General features: G+C 40.8%; 2 protein-coding genes across 6 annotated transcripts; one reads left to right on the forward strand and one right to left on the reverse strand.

The window, feature by feature from the left end:
* The first annotated feature begins 5346 nt into the window (after positions 1 to 5346).
* LOC135249892 (protein FAM181A-like) lies at positions 5347 to 7446 on the forward strand. The gene is made up of 2 exons (XM_064325571.1): positions 5347 to 5598; positions 5848 to 7446. Exon 2 carries the CDS (start codon positions 5920 to 5922, stop codon positions 6781 to 6783), a length of 864 nt encoding a protein of 287 aa, XP_064181641.1. The 5' UTR covers positions 5347 to 5598; positions 5848 to 5919; the 3' UTR covers positions 6784 to 7446.
* On the reverse strand, positions 7419 to 18636 carry LOC135249830 (ankyrin repeat and SOCS box protein 2-like). 5 transcript variants are annotated; one of them, XM_064325468.1, is made up of 11 exons: positions 18462 to 18636; positions 17970 to 18063; positions 16720 to 16939; positions 13186 to 16459; positions 12484 to 12653; positions 12143 to 12298; positions 11667 to 11912; positions 11000 to 11171; positions 10101 to 10668; positions 9843 to 9996; positions 7419 to 9246 (listed from the first exon to the last, which is right to left on the reverse strand). In XM_064325468.1, the coding sequence occupies exons 4-11, from the start codon at positions 13365 to 13367 to the stop codon at positions 9095 to 9097; spliced, it is 1800 nt and encodes a 599-aa protein (XP_064181538.1). In that variant the 5' UTR covers positions 13368 to 16459; positions 16720 to 16939; positions 17970 to 18063; positions 18462 to 18636; the 3' UTR covers positions 7419 to 9094. The 5 variants fall into 5 exon arrangements, with proteins under 5 accessions (XP_064181538.1, XP_064181504.1, XP_064181529.1 ...); XM_064325434.1 differs by having other exon boundaries at positions 13186 to 13320; positions 16720 to 17008; positions 18462 to 18634; XM_064325459.1 differs by having other exon boundaries at positions 13186 to 13320; positions 18462 to 18633.
* Positions 18637 to 19897: the final 1261 nt, after the last annotated feature.

Here is a 19897-nt window from a genome sequence, read left to right on the forward strand (position 1 = left end):
ATAACCCTTGGCAGCGCTGATGACGGTTGCGTTGCTCATACTGGCAGGCCTTGACTCCTCCAGCATCCACATATATACAACTCTGACCTTGAGCATAGGGTCAAAACACAAAATCCCAGAAGGCCACAGAGACACACAACTCAGAGGCGGGAGAGAACTCAACGGCGTTCCAGTAAGCAAACGCATCCATAAAACTCCCAACTCGCAGCTGACACTTAAAAAGGCACTTTGCTTTGCACTGTCTGCATATAAATGTGTGATTTTTCAAATGAAAGTTTGTTCAGCATTCCATCGTGGACAGCCGGGGAATTTACAAGAGCCGGCTGCTATCGCATATCCCGCAGCACACGCTGCCTTTTATTGCACACATTTCCCAGGCAATCTGCCAGGGCGTAGGCACTTGGCAGGATCTGACAGCGACCTTATCGCCTCTCTAGAGGGTGGCCTGTCGCTCTCCCTGAAATTCAGCCTCTCACATCAATGAAAGCAGGAGACAGCCCACTTGCCTTGGTGTTTTCCTGAATCGATGATGGAGGTCCAGCACTGCAGACCAATGCAAGTTATAGTTTCAGTGGAGTGTGCACTGCATGTACCCCTATTGCAAGTTAGGCTAGGTACTACATGCAGGCATGCACAAATTGCAGACAGGCAAAGATGGATACAGCCCGACTTCAGTGATTTTCTGAAAATGAACAAAGAAATACTAGCAATGTTAAAACAAACTACAGATCATATTACATATCTGTAAAACTCCAAGCCTTTTATAAAAAATCTCTTCACTGAAAGTATTTGTATTCCAGCAAATATTGATAGTTGTTCTCCAGAATAATTTTTCGTGCCTAATTATTTCAGTGGTAGACTACTACCACCTTGTGGCCATATATTATATTACAATGGCTTCAAAACTGATGGATGAACTTCTCTCTGGGTTGCAACCAGTATATCTACAGAAAAATGATTGGCTACTTAAGGTCTAAATAAATTTAGCTTAATTTTGCTGAATGCAGTGTTAATTTATATTCTATTCATTTTATATTTATGTTTTCATATCCTTTGCTCTTTACATCTTCTGGTTTAACATACAGCCTGTTTGTTTTAATGTATTTGCGTACAATCATATGTTTACCAAAGCAAGTCCATACAAATTTCATTTAATTAAATGTTTAGGTTGCACTGTAATGGTGTTAGATTGAATAATGTGAAGTACCTTTGCACTTGCTGATGACTCTAGATGTCCTGAATTTAAGTTTGCCTTTTCACTTTGTCAACCACTTTATACACTTAATCTCCAGTGAGCACTGCCATAGCAATTATTTACCAACAGGTGCCATTTTGATGCTGTACTTCCTGTTTGTACAACATTGGAGAGCATACATAAACATTGCAAATAGTGGTCACTAAACACGAAACACTGAAGGTTGACTTGGATCACAAATGCATGTGAATGTAAAGTGGTTGAAACTATATCAAATCTCATTGGTTTCTTATTTTGTCAGACTAAACCGCCTTTCCTGAACTGACATATAAAATATTTTATTTAAGGGTAAAGCAATGGTCGCCTTTTCAGCAGCAAAACCCCCTGGTTACAGATCCAGAGAGACAAGCCTCAGTCTCCACTGCCATTCTCATTGCACTGAGAAAAGATCATAAGTCTATTTGTCAGGCAAACAGTGCACAGCTTTCCATGTGTAATCACTCGCACCCCATCGCTCTCCATCTTACACACACACACGCACACGCACTGAGCACAGTCCTGCCACTTAGGGAGACCCAGCTTTCTTTATCACGGCTCTGCCCTCCAGCAGGTGGTGCAAAGGCATTTCTGGCAGTTGTCAGTGGGTAACACAATAGCCTGCAAAGCCAGCGTGCCTGCTTCTTCCAGTCCTGTTCTGCACTGGATTTGCGTGACCTCTGGGGCACCATGACGCAGGCAGGCAGCTGCCGGGGCATGAAAGAGCCGGGTGTCAGAGGGCAGGGGAAATCTCACGCTGACAACACACTGCACTATTGTGGCGGTGGAACTGGGCAGGTTTATGCTGGTAGTGGAGTCTGCGTGTGTGTGTGTGTGTGTGTGTGGACGGGTGTGTGTGTGCGCGGACGTGTGTGTGTGTGTGTGTGTGTGTGTGCGTGTGTGTGAGTGTGTGTGTGTGCATGTATGTGTATTTGCATGCATGCGTTTGGGTGCCGATGCAGCTCACAGGGTATCTATTCAGAGAAATTCACCCCTGCCATCTGTCCCAAAAGCCCAGCTACTTAGTAACACCAACACAATAACGTGACACAGCCCTTGCTAACAATATTCATTCATTTCCAATAAAAGGATGAAAAAAGGGGGAAAGTCAAAAGCAAACAGCGCAAATGTTCAAAGTGGCTCGCTTTGGCATCATGCTTGTGAAGGGATGCCTTTTAGAAAGGACAGCAGCAGTGTTTTAATTATAGAATACACACTAATGAGAAAAGCAAACAAAAATCAACTAGCGCTGGGCATCCACTGCACCTGCTGTATTTTTTTAATATAATAAAACTGGCTGAGCTCTAATTAATTTCAACAAAACAAACCATCTCAGGTTTCCCCTTTGGTGAAACCCGGCATTTAACCAAGCGTGTGGTTTGGAGCTTCACCACTGTTCTGTTTCTTTAAGATGTCAAACTTTAAACTGACATCAATGGCAAACCTCTCCCATCCATCTTATTCAAGTAGGCATACAGACAGGCAGATACTTCTGATTTCCTTACCCTGCATACTTCCTTTTTCCCCCTTTCTCTGTCACTTCAAAGCCCAGGAGTGAGGCTGCAGGCCAGGGGAGGGCTGTACTATTGTTAATTGGTCTTTTGAGAGGAACACTGAGGTGAACAGGACAGACAATAGCATCCAGGAGCCTCTTGAAGGACTGACATTGAAAATGGAGGATGAGAGATCACTCTAATCTTGGGGACAGTGGCTTGGCACACCGTAGCACTTTAAGGATTTTTTTAGGAACAGGAAATCAGGCAAACAATAATATACTGTATGTACACACAGTAAAACATACCAGCAGAATCATTTTCAGCAGAGAACTCAGCTGAACTTTTTCACATAGATTTTCATTATTTGTGAAATGGCTTCTTTTATCGTGGGCAAATTAAATCACTTACATTTAACATGTTACCAGTGTATATGCTTAGCTACAGTATATGCACTGGTAACATGTTAAATATAAGCAATTTCATTTGAAAATGTAAGCAAATGAGAATTATTACCTTTAGCAAGAGCAAAATAATTGATAATCACTTGACATTCAAACTCACAACCTTACGTTTCTGTTTTTTAAATATATATATATATATATATATTCTATGACTTTGTGTTAATATTACAGACAATATTATATATATATATATATATATATATATATTATGACTTTGTGTTAATATTGCAGGCAAGTTGCAGGCACTCTGGAAATGGATGTTTAATAGAAGGTCTAAGAATTAATACAAAATTTACAAAAGTTTACTAATACTGCATACACAGAAAACAGAATTGGGGTATACTGTATATGCTGAATGATTAGAGATCAGATTTGTGACTACTGCTGACCATGAACTGGTTCAGCACTGTCCTTGAGGGTGAGAGTGGTCACAGGACCATAAACATCTCACTTCACCGTTGCAGACAGATGGAGAAATACAGTACCAGCTGTCATAAACTGTCAACAAAAACATGTCCAATTATTTGGCTTAACAAACTGTATAAACACAACAGCAAAACAGGCAGACTAAATGTACAGCGTCCTAAGATGTACGAGCCCATTCTTGATCAAAATTCTGAGCCCCATCACTCCACCCGCTCTTAAAAAATGAAAAAAGGAAAACAAGCAGCCAAAAAAAAAACATTTTTTTATGACTGTGCCCTCTTTTCACTTTGTCATTCTGGTGTTTAATTTGTAAATTATTGACAAGGGAATTCAACACATAGGTGATTTAACTGTACATAGTTGTACAGGATAACAAAATCTAATATAGTTTTATAAAGGGGCTTATCTTACTGTATATTCAAGAAGATGAGTGTAAGAATTATTCTAAGCTTACGTCTAATGTGAACTTCATACAAAATGTTGTAGTGTATATGCTTTTCATCTGTTGTAGTTGTTCAGGTACTCTGAACAAAAAAAGAAACTATCATAGTAACTAGGCTAATATTTGTTGCCTGTCTTATTTTTTAAGACATTTATTTCAATATGAAATTGTGTGAAATAATATATGAAATAGTGTTTATTATTATTATTATTATTATTACATTTTATTACGTGTTATCATGCAAATGATATTGAACAATTGAACTAAATGTATTTTGAATATGTCCTTACATTATACATCGCTGCATGAAAGTACACAGAAGGCAGCATTAAACAAATACATTGGTCTACTGCATCAAATCACTTGAGTTTAAACTGAGGATTGTATTTGCAAAGGAGAGGGTCAGGCTAGGGTGGTGTGGTGCTCGACCGTGCAGCATAGGTTACCTCAAGCAATTGTTTCAACGCATGGTGCCACCTTGCCAAGAAGAGGTGGTTTGGGGGTGGGGGTGATTGGTACTCTTTTTTTCTCAATAAGGGGATGGAGCTCAATTAGCATTTCACAAGTCCTTTTTCCCTTTTCTATTGCCACCTTCCCTGCAGAGCCCGTGCTTTCTCTGGGGATTGTCCTGTTTTGGGCCCTTGTCGGCGTTGGCAGGGTGACAGTATTCGAGTGTGCAAACTTGTGCTATTGTCCCCGGGCCAGAAGGAGTCATGGAGACCCCACTAATATGACACAGGAAAATGTTTGCTGATGGCAATTCTATGGGCTTTGTCCAACTCTTTCTCCTTCATGACGACTCGATTTAAGTCTCTAAATGTTTGACTACAAATGCAAGAGTGCTATCCAGCTCCTTTCCTTTTGTTCCACGAGGTTTGAATGAGTAATTCAGCCTTTGTGTGGCTCGATTGAGGGGGCAAACATAAAGACAAGATTCTTGAGCGTTCAAGCCCCCTTTCCATGGATATGCGCACATCTCTTTGGATTTTTCCCCCCAAATCCTACTTCTTCTGACATCAGTCTTAGAAGGGGAAAAGAAGTCCAGATCAGAACAGTTAAAAGTAGCCCGGGCTCAGCCCTAAAGGCTGGTATTGTCTTGTGGCGGTGAAGCATGCCCACTGCCAGCCCCCAGACAGACTTAAGTTATATTCAAGTATAAAAGATTTAAGTAGTCTTTGCACACCGTCAGTAGAAGACGTTTTAGAGACCTTGGAGGTAGAAAAAAAAAAAAAAAAAACATGACTGAGGATCAGGAGTCCGAGGAGTGAGGGGCAGAACAGAGAGGAATGGCTGCAAAGAAATACTGCATCTATTAGGCGCTTTTCTTGGAGGGTCTCCATGACAACAATTTGCGAGGGCAAAGAATGCGATACCGGGGAGCTCAATGCCTGATTGGGGTGTATTGTGTGGAGAAAGAGGTCGCTGATTGGCCTGAAGAAAGCACCATAACTACACGCAGTTTATATTCATTCAGCTTGTTGAAGTGCTGAAACTATTTTTTGGAAGAGCAGCAGTACTTGGATACCTTCTATCCAAGAGACGGTAAGTTTTAGCTATCATTGGACAGTTGAATTGGGGGAGGTTCTATTTTTGATTATCCGTTGAATAATTATGGATGCAAACCTAAAATAATTTTTAATGAATTTGATCATTTTTGATATGTCGATATTGTATTTTACTGCTTTACTATATTAGCATGTGCTGTCTGTGAATTGTGACTGTTATGACAATTAACATTGTTAATCTTGCCGTCATCATATAGCATCTTTATTTTTCACTTTATTTTTCTAGGTTATGGAGTGAATACAGCATGAGGTGCTGACGGTATGGCTTGACCGAGTTTTTCAAACTCGGGATGACAGAATGGCAAGCGCAGATAGCGAAGTGAAAACTTTATTAAACTTTGTAAACTTGGCATCCAGCGATATCAAGGCTGCCTTGGACAAGTCAGCACCGTGTAGGCGCTCGGTGGACCACAGGAAGTATCTGCAGAAACAACTTAAGCGGTTTTCACAGAAGTACTCAAGAATGCCGCGATGTCACGCATACAGAGCGACGGAATCGGGTAACGGAAAAGCAGTGGAGGACAAGTCTGGTGTGTACGCTTTTGAGACAGCGAACCGGAACCTCCACCGGTCCGGAATAAGCGAAAAATCAGGGTCGAATGTGCACGCCGAGGACAGGGTCAAGCTCAGTCCGAATCCCAAACTGGAAAGTGATTACAACAGACAAGACCAGGTGCCCATGAGAAAGCGACAGCTGCCTGCATCTTTCTGGGAAGAACCCAGGTCTTCCAAAAGTAAACGGGAGTCTTTCCAGGTAACTTGGAGAAAGAGCCAATCGTGTGTTTCCGCCGGTGGGCCTTCGGAATCAGAGGATGACAAAATAAAGACATTTTCTGAGGATCCCAGAGCCAGTTCGATTGTTTCTACCCAGCATATCGCTGCGGAAAAGGAACCCCTTATCCTGGACATGACTTCCGGAAGCATGAATTTATGCGGGTGCTGTCCTTTTCAGTACCATGGACACCACGTCTTCCAAAGCCATGTTGTCCTTCCTCACTCGGGCTTCGCAGAACCTGGACTGTGGGGAAAGGCCACTGTAACCCAAGCTGAAGCACAGGGCATCCACAATATACAAAAAAGTCACACGCACGTTGTGGTGAAGCCCATCCCAACAAAACCAACTATTCCATCTCCAATTTTTAGCGTGTTTGGATTTATTTAAAGATCGAATTTACGTCTGGAAAAAGCAATAAGTGGGCCATGTTGTAAATATGTTGGTTTTTCTTTGACATTCGTTTTCAGAAACTCGGAGAGCAGTTTATTTATTGTGTTTTGTCCCCTCATAGTTGACTAGCCCTGCGTTTACCATCGTGAAGTTCCATTTAAAACTGAAAGTTACATTTTCAAAAGCACTTAGGTCAAGGATCAAACAGTTTTGCTTTGAATATTACGATTTTAGAATGTGAACTTAATGTGGTACTTGCCTTTTTGTCACTGCTGAGACCACTTTATAAAGTAACTTAAGCTTACTTCATGTAGGAAACTAACTTTACAACTACTAGCATATCTGAAAGTAGAATAAATCAGTACCTTAAAATGAACACAATCTCGTTGCATCCTCTTGCTGTATTTTAGTATGAGATTTTAAAAAATGTAATGCCAAAACAAACACATTTTTAACGACTATTCAGAAAAATGTAAAAATAACCTAGAAAGCTCAGAGGTGGTAGATGTATTTTTCTAGCATTATTCTATTTGTTGAGTTTGTTTGTGTGCACGCATGTGTGTTGGGGGGAGGTGGGGGAGGTAGTGTCTCAGTCTATGGAATATGCCGATCAAATGCAGTACATGACTGAATAAATTGTGGAAACATTTATTGCTGAAATACAGTATTAAGTGTGGAGACACTGATGTACAGTAATATTACACATCTCCCCGGTAAGCCAATATACAGTATGACCACTAACTGGACAGCTATAATTATACAGAAATTTCTATAGAAATGCATACAGCTTACCAAAACAAAAATCTATTACCCAGTGAACCACTGAGATTAATACATATAATTTATTCCTATTAGTTTATGAGAAGTACTGGAGGATCACTTAACAGATTCTGCTATACTGTCACATCACATTGTACACAACTTGACCAATACTTTTGCATATAAGTAAAAACATTAGGCTGACGAGGTAGATATGTTCCTAATATGGAGTATGTCTAATCCACAGTTGGAAATGTGACAAACTGTAAGACTGTGTAGAAACAGCCTTTTAAAGCAATAGATCTTTCTACAAAATACTGATTTCTGTGTCCCGGAGTAATTATTCTTAATACATCTGTTCAACTTCACTATCCAGTGCTCTTTAAAAAATGTGTATCTCAGCTAACAACCTTTCAGTTTCTTGCAGTGCATTACATATAACATGTATTACTATACAGCTGCCCTCATTATTTATAGCCCTTTGGTAGAAGTCAGTATTTTCTCACCGTTCATAAACATATGGCTTACTTTAAATGAAGTCACGCTCAAATAAAATGCTATTAAATCAGCAATAAAACTCATCAGACTCCAAGGCAAAATAATAAGAACAAAAATTTTTAAGAAAATAAATGTGCACAAATAAATACAAAAACACATTAAAAAATAAGGTTCACTGAATGGCCATGACCTCTTCATGTGTCCACAGAACACAACAATTTTAGACACCCTCATAGTACACTTTTACTAATTACTCCAAATTGTGATGTTACAGAGATGTTACAGAAGTTTGCCTGTCATTTCTATGTAATGATTGTCAGTACACAAATGAAGTTACAGTCTGGGAGGCCCTATTACCCCTGGCCATAAAAAAGCTACATTCAAACAGCTCAAACCAGTTCGGTTCAAAACAATCTGCAAAGAGAATGAAAAAATCTCACATTCAAAAGGGTATAAATACATATACATTTGGGCTATAACATTTGGGTGGTTGGTACAGTGAGGTTAAGCTTTAAAAAGGCAATGATAAGTGCCACATGCTTACTCATTACATTTTTACATTACAGGCATTTAGCAGACGCTCTTATCCAGAGCGACTTACACAACTTTTACATTGTATCCATTTATACAGCTGGATATATACTGAAGCAATTTCGGTTAAGTACCTTGCTCAAGGGTACAACGGCAGTGTCCTACCCGGGAATCGAACCTGTGACCTTTCGGTTACAAGCCCAGTTCCTTACCCCCTGTGCTACACTCCTACCCCATTTCAGTTAAGACCACACTATCTCATAAATAATATTTTATATATACTTCAGTACCTATAGAAATCCTTTTGGCTTAAGGTTAAAGAAAAACAAAAGGTTGCATAACGTTTGGCAATGTTTAGGTGTTGTTGGATACAGCCACTATATCATTCATAACTTAGATGGAGCATTGTTATATCTACCAACACCTTACCACAACGGGAGCACCCCCAGTTTGCCTAAAAAGTAAAAATAAGCAGATAAGGGAATTTTTCACCACAAACTTTTTGCTGATCTGATCCCTGCTAGTATAAACATTCATCCCTGGTGCGATCATTGTTCATGTACTTGATTAGCCGTCCTGGAAGAGGCAAGTCGTCCAGATGTTTCAGCCTCTGTATTCCCATCTGTCTGCGAATTGTCTGCCTGCAGAGGTGCATCAGGGGACGAGGTTGTCCTGAAGACACACCCCAGGGGGAGTCATGTTAATCACACTTTGAATTTTTCCTTGGTGTGAAATAACATGACTATCTAGACCTAGACTTACTCCGGCACGGCTGTTTAGTGAGGGACCCATTAGTGAGGTACTGTACCTGGGCTGATTCTGCAGCTATCCAGCTGTAAGAATATACAGTACGTAAAATGTGTACACTATGCACATTGCCCTGGATAAGCGTGGCAATATAACTGGATCACAGTACCGTAATATACTGCTTACAAAATAAAAATTTAACTTGCAAAGATGAGATTTCAGATCACGAACTCTGGTAATCACAAAAAGAGTAAGATCACTTGGGCTTGTAATAGTAAATGGGGTGTGAATTATGGAACTGGGGATTTATGATGTACTAAACCATGGTTCAACCAATTGATTAGCTAGTAGCAGCATTTATCAAATAAATACTTTGAGCAAACAGCAAAACAATTCACCTGATTTAATTATGAAGTGAATGCACCAAAAAGGCCATAACTGTTCATACCTACCCAAAACATGTGTGCTGATTATACATGTATAAGCTTCCATGCATGTGTTCGCAGCCCTGGAGTACTCACTGGATTTCTCTTTGATGACGGCCCAGTCCTCGTAGCTGTCCAAATGCTCGGTTAGCCTGGCGCACAGTACTACATTTCCGACGTAGTCTAACAGCAGGTCAATGACAGGCCCCGCCCAGCTACTCACAGAGGGTGAGGAGAGCATCTCACAGAACTGGGAGGAAAAGGAGGGGGACTTAAATCACAATGAGGCACAGGACAAAAAAAAAACACAGTCTATATTGTTCTTTACCACAATGAGTTTTTAGTTCCTCCTACCTGTAGGGGTGTTTCACTGTGGCTATGTGCTGGAATGCCCTCTGTGCCCCTGCTGCGGGGGGCATTGATTGGTGGGTGTGGCTTGCTACCATGCTGGCACCTGAAGCAGGCCAGAGCATTGCAGCCCCTGTCCATCAGGTACTTGAGCAGAGGCAAGTATCTGACGCAGAACATGACTGAGCTGGGGAAGGAGGTTGGGTAGGTGGGGATGGTCGCATTGACGTTGGCGCCGTGCTCCACCAACTGGACGACGGTATTGATGCAGCCCTGTCGCACGGCCACCAGAAGAGCATTTAAGGTGTCCAGGTTGGGGTCAGCGCCGGCCTCCAGCAGCATGGTGGCCGCAGCGACGTTGTTGTTAGTGACGGCAAAGTAGAGCGCCGTGCTGCGGCGGTCCTCGTACATGATGGAGCGGTCGTGGGATAGCATGGCGTTGACATCAAAGCCCGCCTTGATCAGGACCTCCAGGACGTCGTCCTGGTTCTTCTCTGCAGCCAGGTGGAGGGGGCTGACGCCACTCCGTCGCAGCCGGGCCCTACTGGTGGCTGGCAGAAGCAGGGACACAATCCTAACATTGGAAGAAACAGACCGGAATGTTAGAGTGGCTGACAGGGTTACATCACATTCAACAGTCTGGGCTATGGGGTGCCAGTCTCGTGCACAGCAGAAAGTCAGAATATTTCTGTTCTTTAATGTCGGGCTGATAAATCATTATCTGTTACCTCAGCTTAAAAATAATAATAAAAAAATACAAGTTGAGATTTCTGGGGCAATTCATTGTCTTCAATGTAATTTGCAATGTTATAAGACATACATTTTGGTATGAACATATAGGTATTTCAGCAGTAATAATATTTCAGTGTATTTCACTGTAACTAAAGCAGCCTAGTGGGACTTACTCATCGAATCCACGGTCAGCAGCAATGTGCAGGGGCAGCAGTCCACTCTTGGCAGGTCTGTTTGCGTCTACATTATGAGTGAGCAGGATTTCCACTACGTCCTTGTGCCCATTCTTACTGGCCTCAAAAAGAGCTGTGGCCCCATCAGCTGCCTGGCTGTTGACATCTGCACCTGTGACCAGAAGACAGTAATGGCCACTTTACACAGAGGGGGGGCATGGGTATCCTCCATCATGACATCACAACCAGCAATCATAAATCTCATGGGCTGCGGAAGCCACAATACCATTTTTTTTCACAGACGTGTGTCCTTTAGTTCTACAGATAAAAAGTGTAGATTGGTAAAATGAGAGAAGGTTGTGATTAGCATAAGAAAGTTAATTCAGACCAGCCAAAAGTCAACGTACAACAAAGTGTATAACCATAACCAGGAACAAGTGTGTTGAAAACCCTAGAGGGAAGTACAGTTCCAACCAAGTGCAGGAAACGACCGCGTAGTTTAACTTGGACCCTGTAGGTTAATCAGATGAGCCAGTGCAAATACTCATGAGATACAGTCACCCCAAATGTATATCAATCCAGCCAGAAGTAAAAATGTTATTTAAAGTGATTCCGTTCTGGTCCAGAACTCACCCAATCCCTATATTGCCATACTTATGAAACTTACCATTTTTAATGAGGAAGCACAGTGCCTCAACTCTTCCGCTCTGGGCAGCCACAAACAGAGGTGTGATGCCGTACATGTCAGGTGGGTTCACTGCAGCCCCAGCTGCCACTAGCATCTCGCAGATCTCTATGTTGTTGCGACACACTGCCTCATGGAGAGCGGTCCAGCCCTGGATGCAACGCTGGTTCACCCCACCTCCAAACTTAAGAATAAGTGCCACAATTTCCACATTCTCCATCTCGCAAGCTATAGTTGGGCAGAGGAGAAGAAATAGAAGAAATTTGTACATTTCAGGGGAGCCTTGCTATAAATACAGGAATCTGTCAAGAGAGAACATCCACTGCTTACACCTATGTATAAAGATGCACTTTAACTGAAGCAATCCAAGTACAGTAAAGCCCTAACTCAAGTAGCAGCTATCAAAACTCCATAATTTTAGCTAATAATTCCAGAACGCTAGTCCAATGGAGGGTTACCTTTGTAAAGAGGGGTGTCTTTGTTTTTGCTGGCAATTTCAGGGTCGGCACCTTTCTCCAGCAGGTACTGCACACAGGCTAAGCTCTCCCTGGCCACTGCCAGAAGGAGAGCTGTCTGCTCCAACAGGGTGCGCTTATCAATGGAAGTGGGCTGAGCTGAGGAAATAAGCAGAGCTCACACACAGTGAAGCTGGGCTATAAACACAAATCCATCACGGAAACTGTGCAAGGACTTGGGTTGTGAGAACACCTAAACTGAACAGGTCTGAGACTCCACGGGTTGTTTTCATGCACACCTAGAAAGGCAGCAATGAATATGTCCAGGCTTAATATGAACTCACCTTTCAGGAGAACCTTTACACATTCGACCTGGTTATAATAGGCTGCCTCATGCAAAGGTATCCACCCATCCTTGTTTGCCAACATCAGGCTTTTTGCAGAAGAAGATGAGAGGTCATTCACGGCTTTCACATCACCGTTCTTAATCGCTGTTACTATAGTATAAACATCCCTAAAAGAAAAATATGAAAATACAGAAAGCTTGGTTTTTATTCCATATTCATCCTCAAATGAAAGCAAGGGAGTTGTAGAGCTAGAAGTGTAGTATTTTATACCCATTTGCATGTGTGTATGATTTAGATGTTTTGTATTCAGATGTGCACAATTAGCACAATTAACTTGTCCATTTGTTGTTCACTAATTAAAAAATAATTATAAAAAGCTGACTGAATAAGTGTTCCTTAAGATAATATAAATTACTATAGGCCAACTGGATTAACACTGAACTAAGCACTTCAAAGGCGACCAGGATGTATACAGTTTACATTTGTCTGCACAAACTACTGGTTTAACCAGCCAATCGGAATCGGCAGCTGTCGGCCAGAAGCATGCTATAGCCACTGAAAAAATATAACACCGATATAATTATTAAAAATGGCAGGGCCTCACTAATTTGTCTGATTAATTAGGTTTCGAGACCTTGATCAGAGGAACCTCGAAACATACATAACGCCTAATACAAGAAGGTAAACAAAGGAACTCACTCCACGGGGTCTGGGGTGACGTAAAGTGAGCCATCGCATCTCCGCCACGCAACGCTTCTCTCGCCACAGCCAGTGACAAAGGGATAGTTCTTCGTCCCGTCGGTATTCTTGCATTGCTGGAAATCGTTTGTCCCACTGGAGCGAAACAGCGATAGATACCTTCTATAACTAAATCGTGTCATTTTGAAGTGCCTATTTGCCCTGACCGTAAAGTGTATCCAGTTCTTGAATGAGAACAGCTGAGGAAAGCCAAAGGGGACCCAGCTGCGCTACGATTATTTTCGGATTGTATTGACATGTGTGGCTGCAGGCGATGACCATATATGACAAAGCAAACCAATCAGTCTCCCCAAACGCGATAATACTAGGCTAATGGCATTAAGACACGAGGGAGCTGTAAAGCAGGCAACCAGATTTTTTTGCCAGAACTACAGGACGTGTTCGATATCCGAGGTTATATTGTATTAGGCTGCCTGAAATTCAAAACCTTTAACTGTTTTGTGTGCGTTTCTTGATTTCCTTGTCATTTAAACAATCCCACCTGGCCGGTTTTATCGTATGCGCAGTAATGCGCTGCCAGGGAATTTGGGCTACACTTCCAGATAAATGTGGCACAATCGTTAGTGGCAATTCTTCGTAATACTTTTGTTGAAGGCCGCCACGTGACAGTTACTTGAACGTATTCTACAGAAAAGCACAACCCCACGGCACGAGGGTTCATAGCAAACGTTCTTTTCTATTGGTGGACACAAGAAAAGAGCAGGACTGCTCACTGCATTTTGTGTTCTTGACAGATATTAATTAAAGGAAGGCAATGCAGGACGTACACGCCACACCACCATAGACACCGAAACAGCTTTTATGCATTATTTGTTAAAAAGAGCAGCATGAGAAGAAGCGCTAGTTTACGTCTCGATTCTGGGAGTAGGCTGGCTGTAACCATATGACCCCATATATCGGATGCGCAGTATTCCGTCAAATTTCGTCAACTGGAGGGTATATGAGTGTAAAAAGGGCCTTAAACAGTACGACGATTGTTTTAATGAAACCATAGGACTGGCACATCGTCTATCATTAGACTTGACATCCACCCGATTATTTCTCCTAATTATCATTCAACTCTGTGCCTGACTCATGACAACCCCATTTCTAATGAAGAATAGTCATGAAGCAGTCAGCCACATCAGTATATGATTTTTTGAGGGAAAAAAAAAATCTCCCAAATGCATGCTTTGCCCTACAGCAATAACAGACATTCACCTTGTAGTTCTGAGATGTGGGCACAAATGGCTTTTTTGTGCCAAGGGTAGGATTTCTATTTCTGTCGAAAAATTAAAAATGTGCTGTAACAAAATAAGAGTTCACTAATCTAATTCAGTCTAGCTATCCTGTAACACTGTGTGGCCATCAGTGTAAAACTTAGTAGCTGCCTTGGAGCAAAAGTGCACATAATAAAAACAATCATAATAAATGAAAATCTGTTGCTCACCACATTTCATGTATAGCAGCATAAAGCAAAGATGTCTTTAAAAATACTGATCCTTCGCATTAAGCATTTTTCTTTATATTTGGAATGCCAAGTCATGTTAGTTGGCTCACCCTATCACTGCAGTGCCCTTCATTATTTTGACAGAGTGCAGCCTTGCCTGTGCTCTGCCAGCAGGTGTTTAACTCTCTGGGCCAGACTCCAGGCTCCTGAACAGAGGAGTCACTTTTGTGTGGTCAGACGAGGCACACCTCACCAACTGAAACCCATCCTCCCTGAATGTTATGGCCAGTTGTGCATCTTCTTTTGAGACTGGAGACTGACAAATAATAATTTTCTTTTCAGGGATCTGATATTAATACGTAATTGTGCATGCACAGAAATTCCTATTTTAAATATCTCCAGTATGGTGTTGACAATTACTTAAGCAAGTACTCCGTGAGGTATTAGCTAGCTGTGTTTTGGGGAAACACTTTTCAAAACAAAATGTTCCATTTCCATCTCCATTACAGGTTAAACAGCCTATCACAAGCTCATATTTATTTGTGCTGTGCACCCTTCTGCTCACCCCCCTCTAACAACTCTGATGGATATGGCTGATTTTCTCATCATCACTGCAAGATGTGTGCATACTTTGCAGCTGTGAGTTAGTACCATGCCTATAATATTACAATGTAATATTATATCATAATGCTAAGGTGAAACATGAGATGCTGAGTTACTTTGTTTGTTGTTTTTATGGAATTTGAAACAATGCTGTCTGACAGAATTATTTGAACAACAGAGTGTTCAAATGAACCTGGATAAGTTCAACGGCACTTTTAGGCAACACAAGCCTTTTCTTTTTTAAATTTAAAATACTTATCAAGAAAAGGAAACAATAACAAACAGCCAGTGCCTGCAACCGTGGTTTAATTGTCAGTTCAGAACTTCAAAACGAACTAGGAAAATCTCTTGCATGCAAAGGATTTCTGTTCGTCATGCCTATTGGTGGCATGTGAACTGCTCAGTCTCCAAAGAACGTCCACTGCCAAAGGCAGACGACTGCATGTAGACTGTTGTCAACAGACCGGAACAACACAGAAATTGATGTGACGGTGCAATGAGAGTACAGAATAAACCAAAGTGGAAGATCACTGAGCATTCCTGATTTTAACAAAGTACTCCCATGTACACACCAATGCAATGCTTTATTTACACAGTTTTATTTATTCATTAAAAAAGTATTCAATACTTTGCCTACCTCATCTAATGCTCTCCTAACAACCCCCCTCCCCCTCACACCCAAAATCAGCTTATCAGACACCAGGGTAAGAGATTATTTTTGCAGTTTTGCCTGAGTGTGAAGCAGTGTTCCGTTATCAGGAGAGACAAAGTGTCTGCATGCTCACCAGCCATAAATGATCTGATATAAGTGTTGAAATATAACATGTACCCCCACTGTCTTTGGAAAAATGACTTGGATAAGACAACAACATATGTATGAAGCATTAGAAGCTCAAAACAAGCACTAGGCTATATAAAATTCCTCTTTTTATTAAATAAGCCACACAAAAAGTCATAAAAAGGAGCAAATATTAAATAGGTCTAAATAAAGGCTACTGCAATCTCCCCAGTTTCTGTCACCTCAGAAGAGTTATTGTATCCTCCCAAATATTAAAGCAACTGTGACCCTCACAGCCTGTTCCCAGATCTTGGTTAGGTTCCAACAATGCAAAGTCCTTCAAAGTGATAATGGAGCATGTCCATTTTTAGTTGAGGCTTTTATCAAATAAGCTGTCCAGAAGCCTATCCAAACACAAATGAAATAATTAGAATGGTTCACATTTGTGTGTACTGCAATTTTGAATATACACTGGCAGATGGAAATACAGTAGAAATGAAATACCCTTCTGTGTCTAACCAAAAGAAGCTAATGTAATGAAGTAAGCTCTTGAGACACTGAAAGAGAGATTGAGAAGAACTGCCTGAGCAGGTTACTGTGATCAAGTAAACGGGAATTGTGCTGGACTGAGAAGCTAAATATAGCTTGTGCTATCTGGGCTTACCAGAGTGGGTGGGCTGGTGGCTGAACATTCTGAGGAGGAGGAAGAGCTGGGTTTCTGGGGGCAGAGTTCACACTTTGGCAAGCAGGCATCCTAGTGGGACGGTCAGAAACTGCAGTTGCATGAGTGTCAGTCAGGCTGCGTTCGATGGCCAGATGGATTAGCTCTTCATCCGACAGGTTGGTGTATAAACTGTAGTCTTCAAAGCCCAGCAGTGAGCCACCTGTGGATATGCTGGAAGCTGCCATTTTGGCTCAGGTGGCTAATGTTCAAATTCTTTCCTTAAATGCAACTAAAATAAATAATAATAATTAAAAAAAACAAAAAAACAGTTGAAGTCAGCAGCCAGTGAGTAAGTAAAGCCAACCTAAATCTTTGGATTTGGAGACAGCAAAGCAAACAGAGCAATCTCAGTCTTTTACTTTACAAACACACTAACTGTATGTGCATCAAAACAAGTATGAAGTGAACCCACAGAAAACAGAGCAAAGCTCTATCCAGCATGCAGAATCATTACCTGGACCATGCACTTCTGGGTAGATGTGACTATGTGCAGTTAGCTGAAGAGAAAGGAAGTGTGCGAGGAGACCTCTCAAACTGCTGATGCCTTTTAAGGGCATGTTTCACTTTCTGCTGTCAGCTCCCCCTGACTCTGCTGCACCACTGACTCTTCTGGCCCAAAGTCAGTGATGTATTACTTCAGCGCTCACAGATAATTAGGAAGTATAACAGTCCCCTGGCACTCAAACTAGAGTTCCTTTTATATCTGCAAAAGTAGCAGTTTCTTTCTTTTTTTTGCCATTACAGGGCTGAAGCACATTTTATTCCTAACTAACATAGAACTGAGCTGATTTGGCTGGTGGGCATCAAATACATTAGCATGGTTGAACATAACATTTGTTTTGAAGTGCTTTCAACATTTCTTGAGTGGAATTTGATATCTTGTAAACATTACTCATAATAGCAGAACATAATACCAGTATTTACATTAAACTATTAACACACGAGAATTAAGTCTTGTGCCATTCCCCAGTCAGAAGATCACTGTACTAAACACCGATATAAATAGCTAAACTGTCAGAAATAACAAAATAAAGCATGCAAACAGGTAAGGGTGAGGTTGGTTAGTTGGTCAGAACTAGTTTCAGAAAAGTTTGGACAGTTTTTTTTTTTTTTGGTTTTTGAAAAGTTGAAGTTTGTTGAATGACAGGCATATAGAATTAACAAAAGAATGATTAGAATATTATACAGACCCCTTCGATGTAGTTTCATTCAGGCAATGGGCTTCGATGCTTGAACTTTGCACATGATGCATGTGGATTGTTCATTATTGTAGTTTCAACGATGCTTACATGATGTCGAGAAAATAAAGGCATTATTTAAAGACATTAGTTAAATTAAAAACACTATTCAGTGAATCAGTTATTCACATATTATTCACGTTTTAAGCTGACTACAATGCGGCATGCTCTTCTCGTCAATCGGAAGATTAGATGAAGTGCGGTTGGTTCAGGCGAGTCGAGTTAATCTCTCGGTTTGTGAGTATTCATGGCCGGTTTGCCGGTCTTTCTAACACAACTGTTATTTTTACAACGTGGCTCACTGTAACATCTTGAATTGATACATTAGATGAGTTCACTTGATAAAGAATTTAAATTGGGAAACATTACAAGAAAACTGTTGTAAAAGCAACGCAGCAACCACTGAAACTAACATCTTAAACTAACATCTTAAAAATTCCCTACCTCTTTCGTAATTTGCAAACAATGTTTTCACCACTCGATGATATAACTTTCCGTGTCGACGTTCTTTTTAAGTCTGAGAGGGTTCCCACTCAGCTGCAACAAGACACTCCGGGATGTGTATTTCTGGAGGGTTAACGTGAAACGTATACTGTGTGGGGGGCAAACTTTATGCTTTCCGTCTTAGTCCTTGAGGGATATGGGCTTGTTTTGAAGTAGTACAATAAGGTAAAAGGTTGGCTGGTGTGGAGCTGAAAATATATATTCATGATGAAATTAGTTCATGGCTGTGTGACCTTGGCGCTATAGCCTAGTTTAACTACTTCTGAGGCTTTAAAGTGGCGAATCACTGGTAATTCACTTTACATCTTTTTCTCTTTCACTTCTTACATTTTGACACAGTCTACATCTCATGCTTTGGCAAATTATTACAATAAATTTATTATATATGTCTTTGGCTGGAGAGGAAAGTCCAGATAATGCACAGCTTGCAATATAACAAGCCTTTTAAAATCTACACCGAAACAGGGGTGAATGCTCTCCCTGTTATCTATAAGGTCATTTGCCTAATTACATGTGGTGCAGTGATATATCTGAAGTCTGCAGAATTTTGAAACTTTCACTTAATTTTCAGGCCTTTTATATCTCCACTGAAACAGGGGTGAATGCTCTAGTGTTATCTGTAAGTTCCTTTGCTTAATTATATGTAGTGCAATTGTAGAATATCTATGTTCTGTAGGATTTTGGAAATTTCACAAAAAAATAATGAGTGAAATTCTTCATTTAATTCAGGTGTGTTTATGAAAGTAGCCTAAATGACATTCTCGTTACTCTTTTGCAGGGATAAAGTGGACTGTAAAAGTGTCTGATACATTTTTCAATCTAATCTCTCCTCCCAAGACCACATTGGTGAAAAGCTGAATGGAAGCAAAGTTATTACTTGTCTGGAGATTTGTTTTGCAACTTGTAAAGTAGTGCCTGGCACTGGACCCATTTATGAACATAGCCTTTTATCTCTTGACATAAATACATTTTAAAAAACAATGAAGGAAACATGTATGTTGGGGCAGGCTCAAGAAAATGTGGCACCCATAGATATGTGCAGATGAGGTACTGAAGCTCTCTAAAGACAGTATGTCCAAAAATAAAAACACATACCAACCTCTGCAGTAATTCTCATACAAGTAAGGTGCTTTTGTGCCCTTAAATTAACACTGTCTTCACAACTATAACACAGTCAATCTCAAATCTGTATGTACAACTACCATGTAAATCATTTGCATTCTTTAATATATAGGTCTTTTCATGTTCATATACAAGTGCATGTGTGTCCAGGTCACAGAACCAACATACCATCCATAACTCTTGATTTTCTAAGGCAGGAAAAATTTTCCATAGTTACAAACCACTCCTGTAACATGTTCATATTGGAAATTGGA

Source organism: Anguilla rostrata, chromosome 1 (assembly GCF_018555375.3).
Source record: "Anguilla rostrata isolate EN2019 chromosome 1, ASM1855537v3, whole genome shotgun sequence".
In the NCBI taxonomy this organism is placed as follows: Eukaryota; Metazoa; Chordata; class Actinopteri; order Anguilliformes; family Anguillidae; genus Anguilla; species Anguilla rostrata.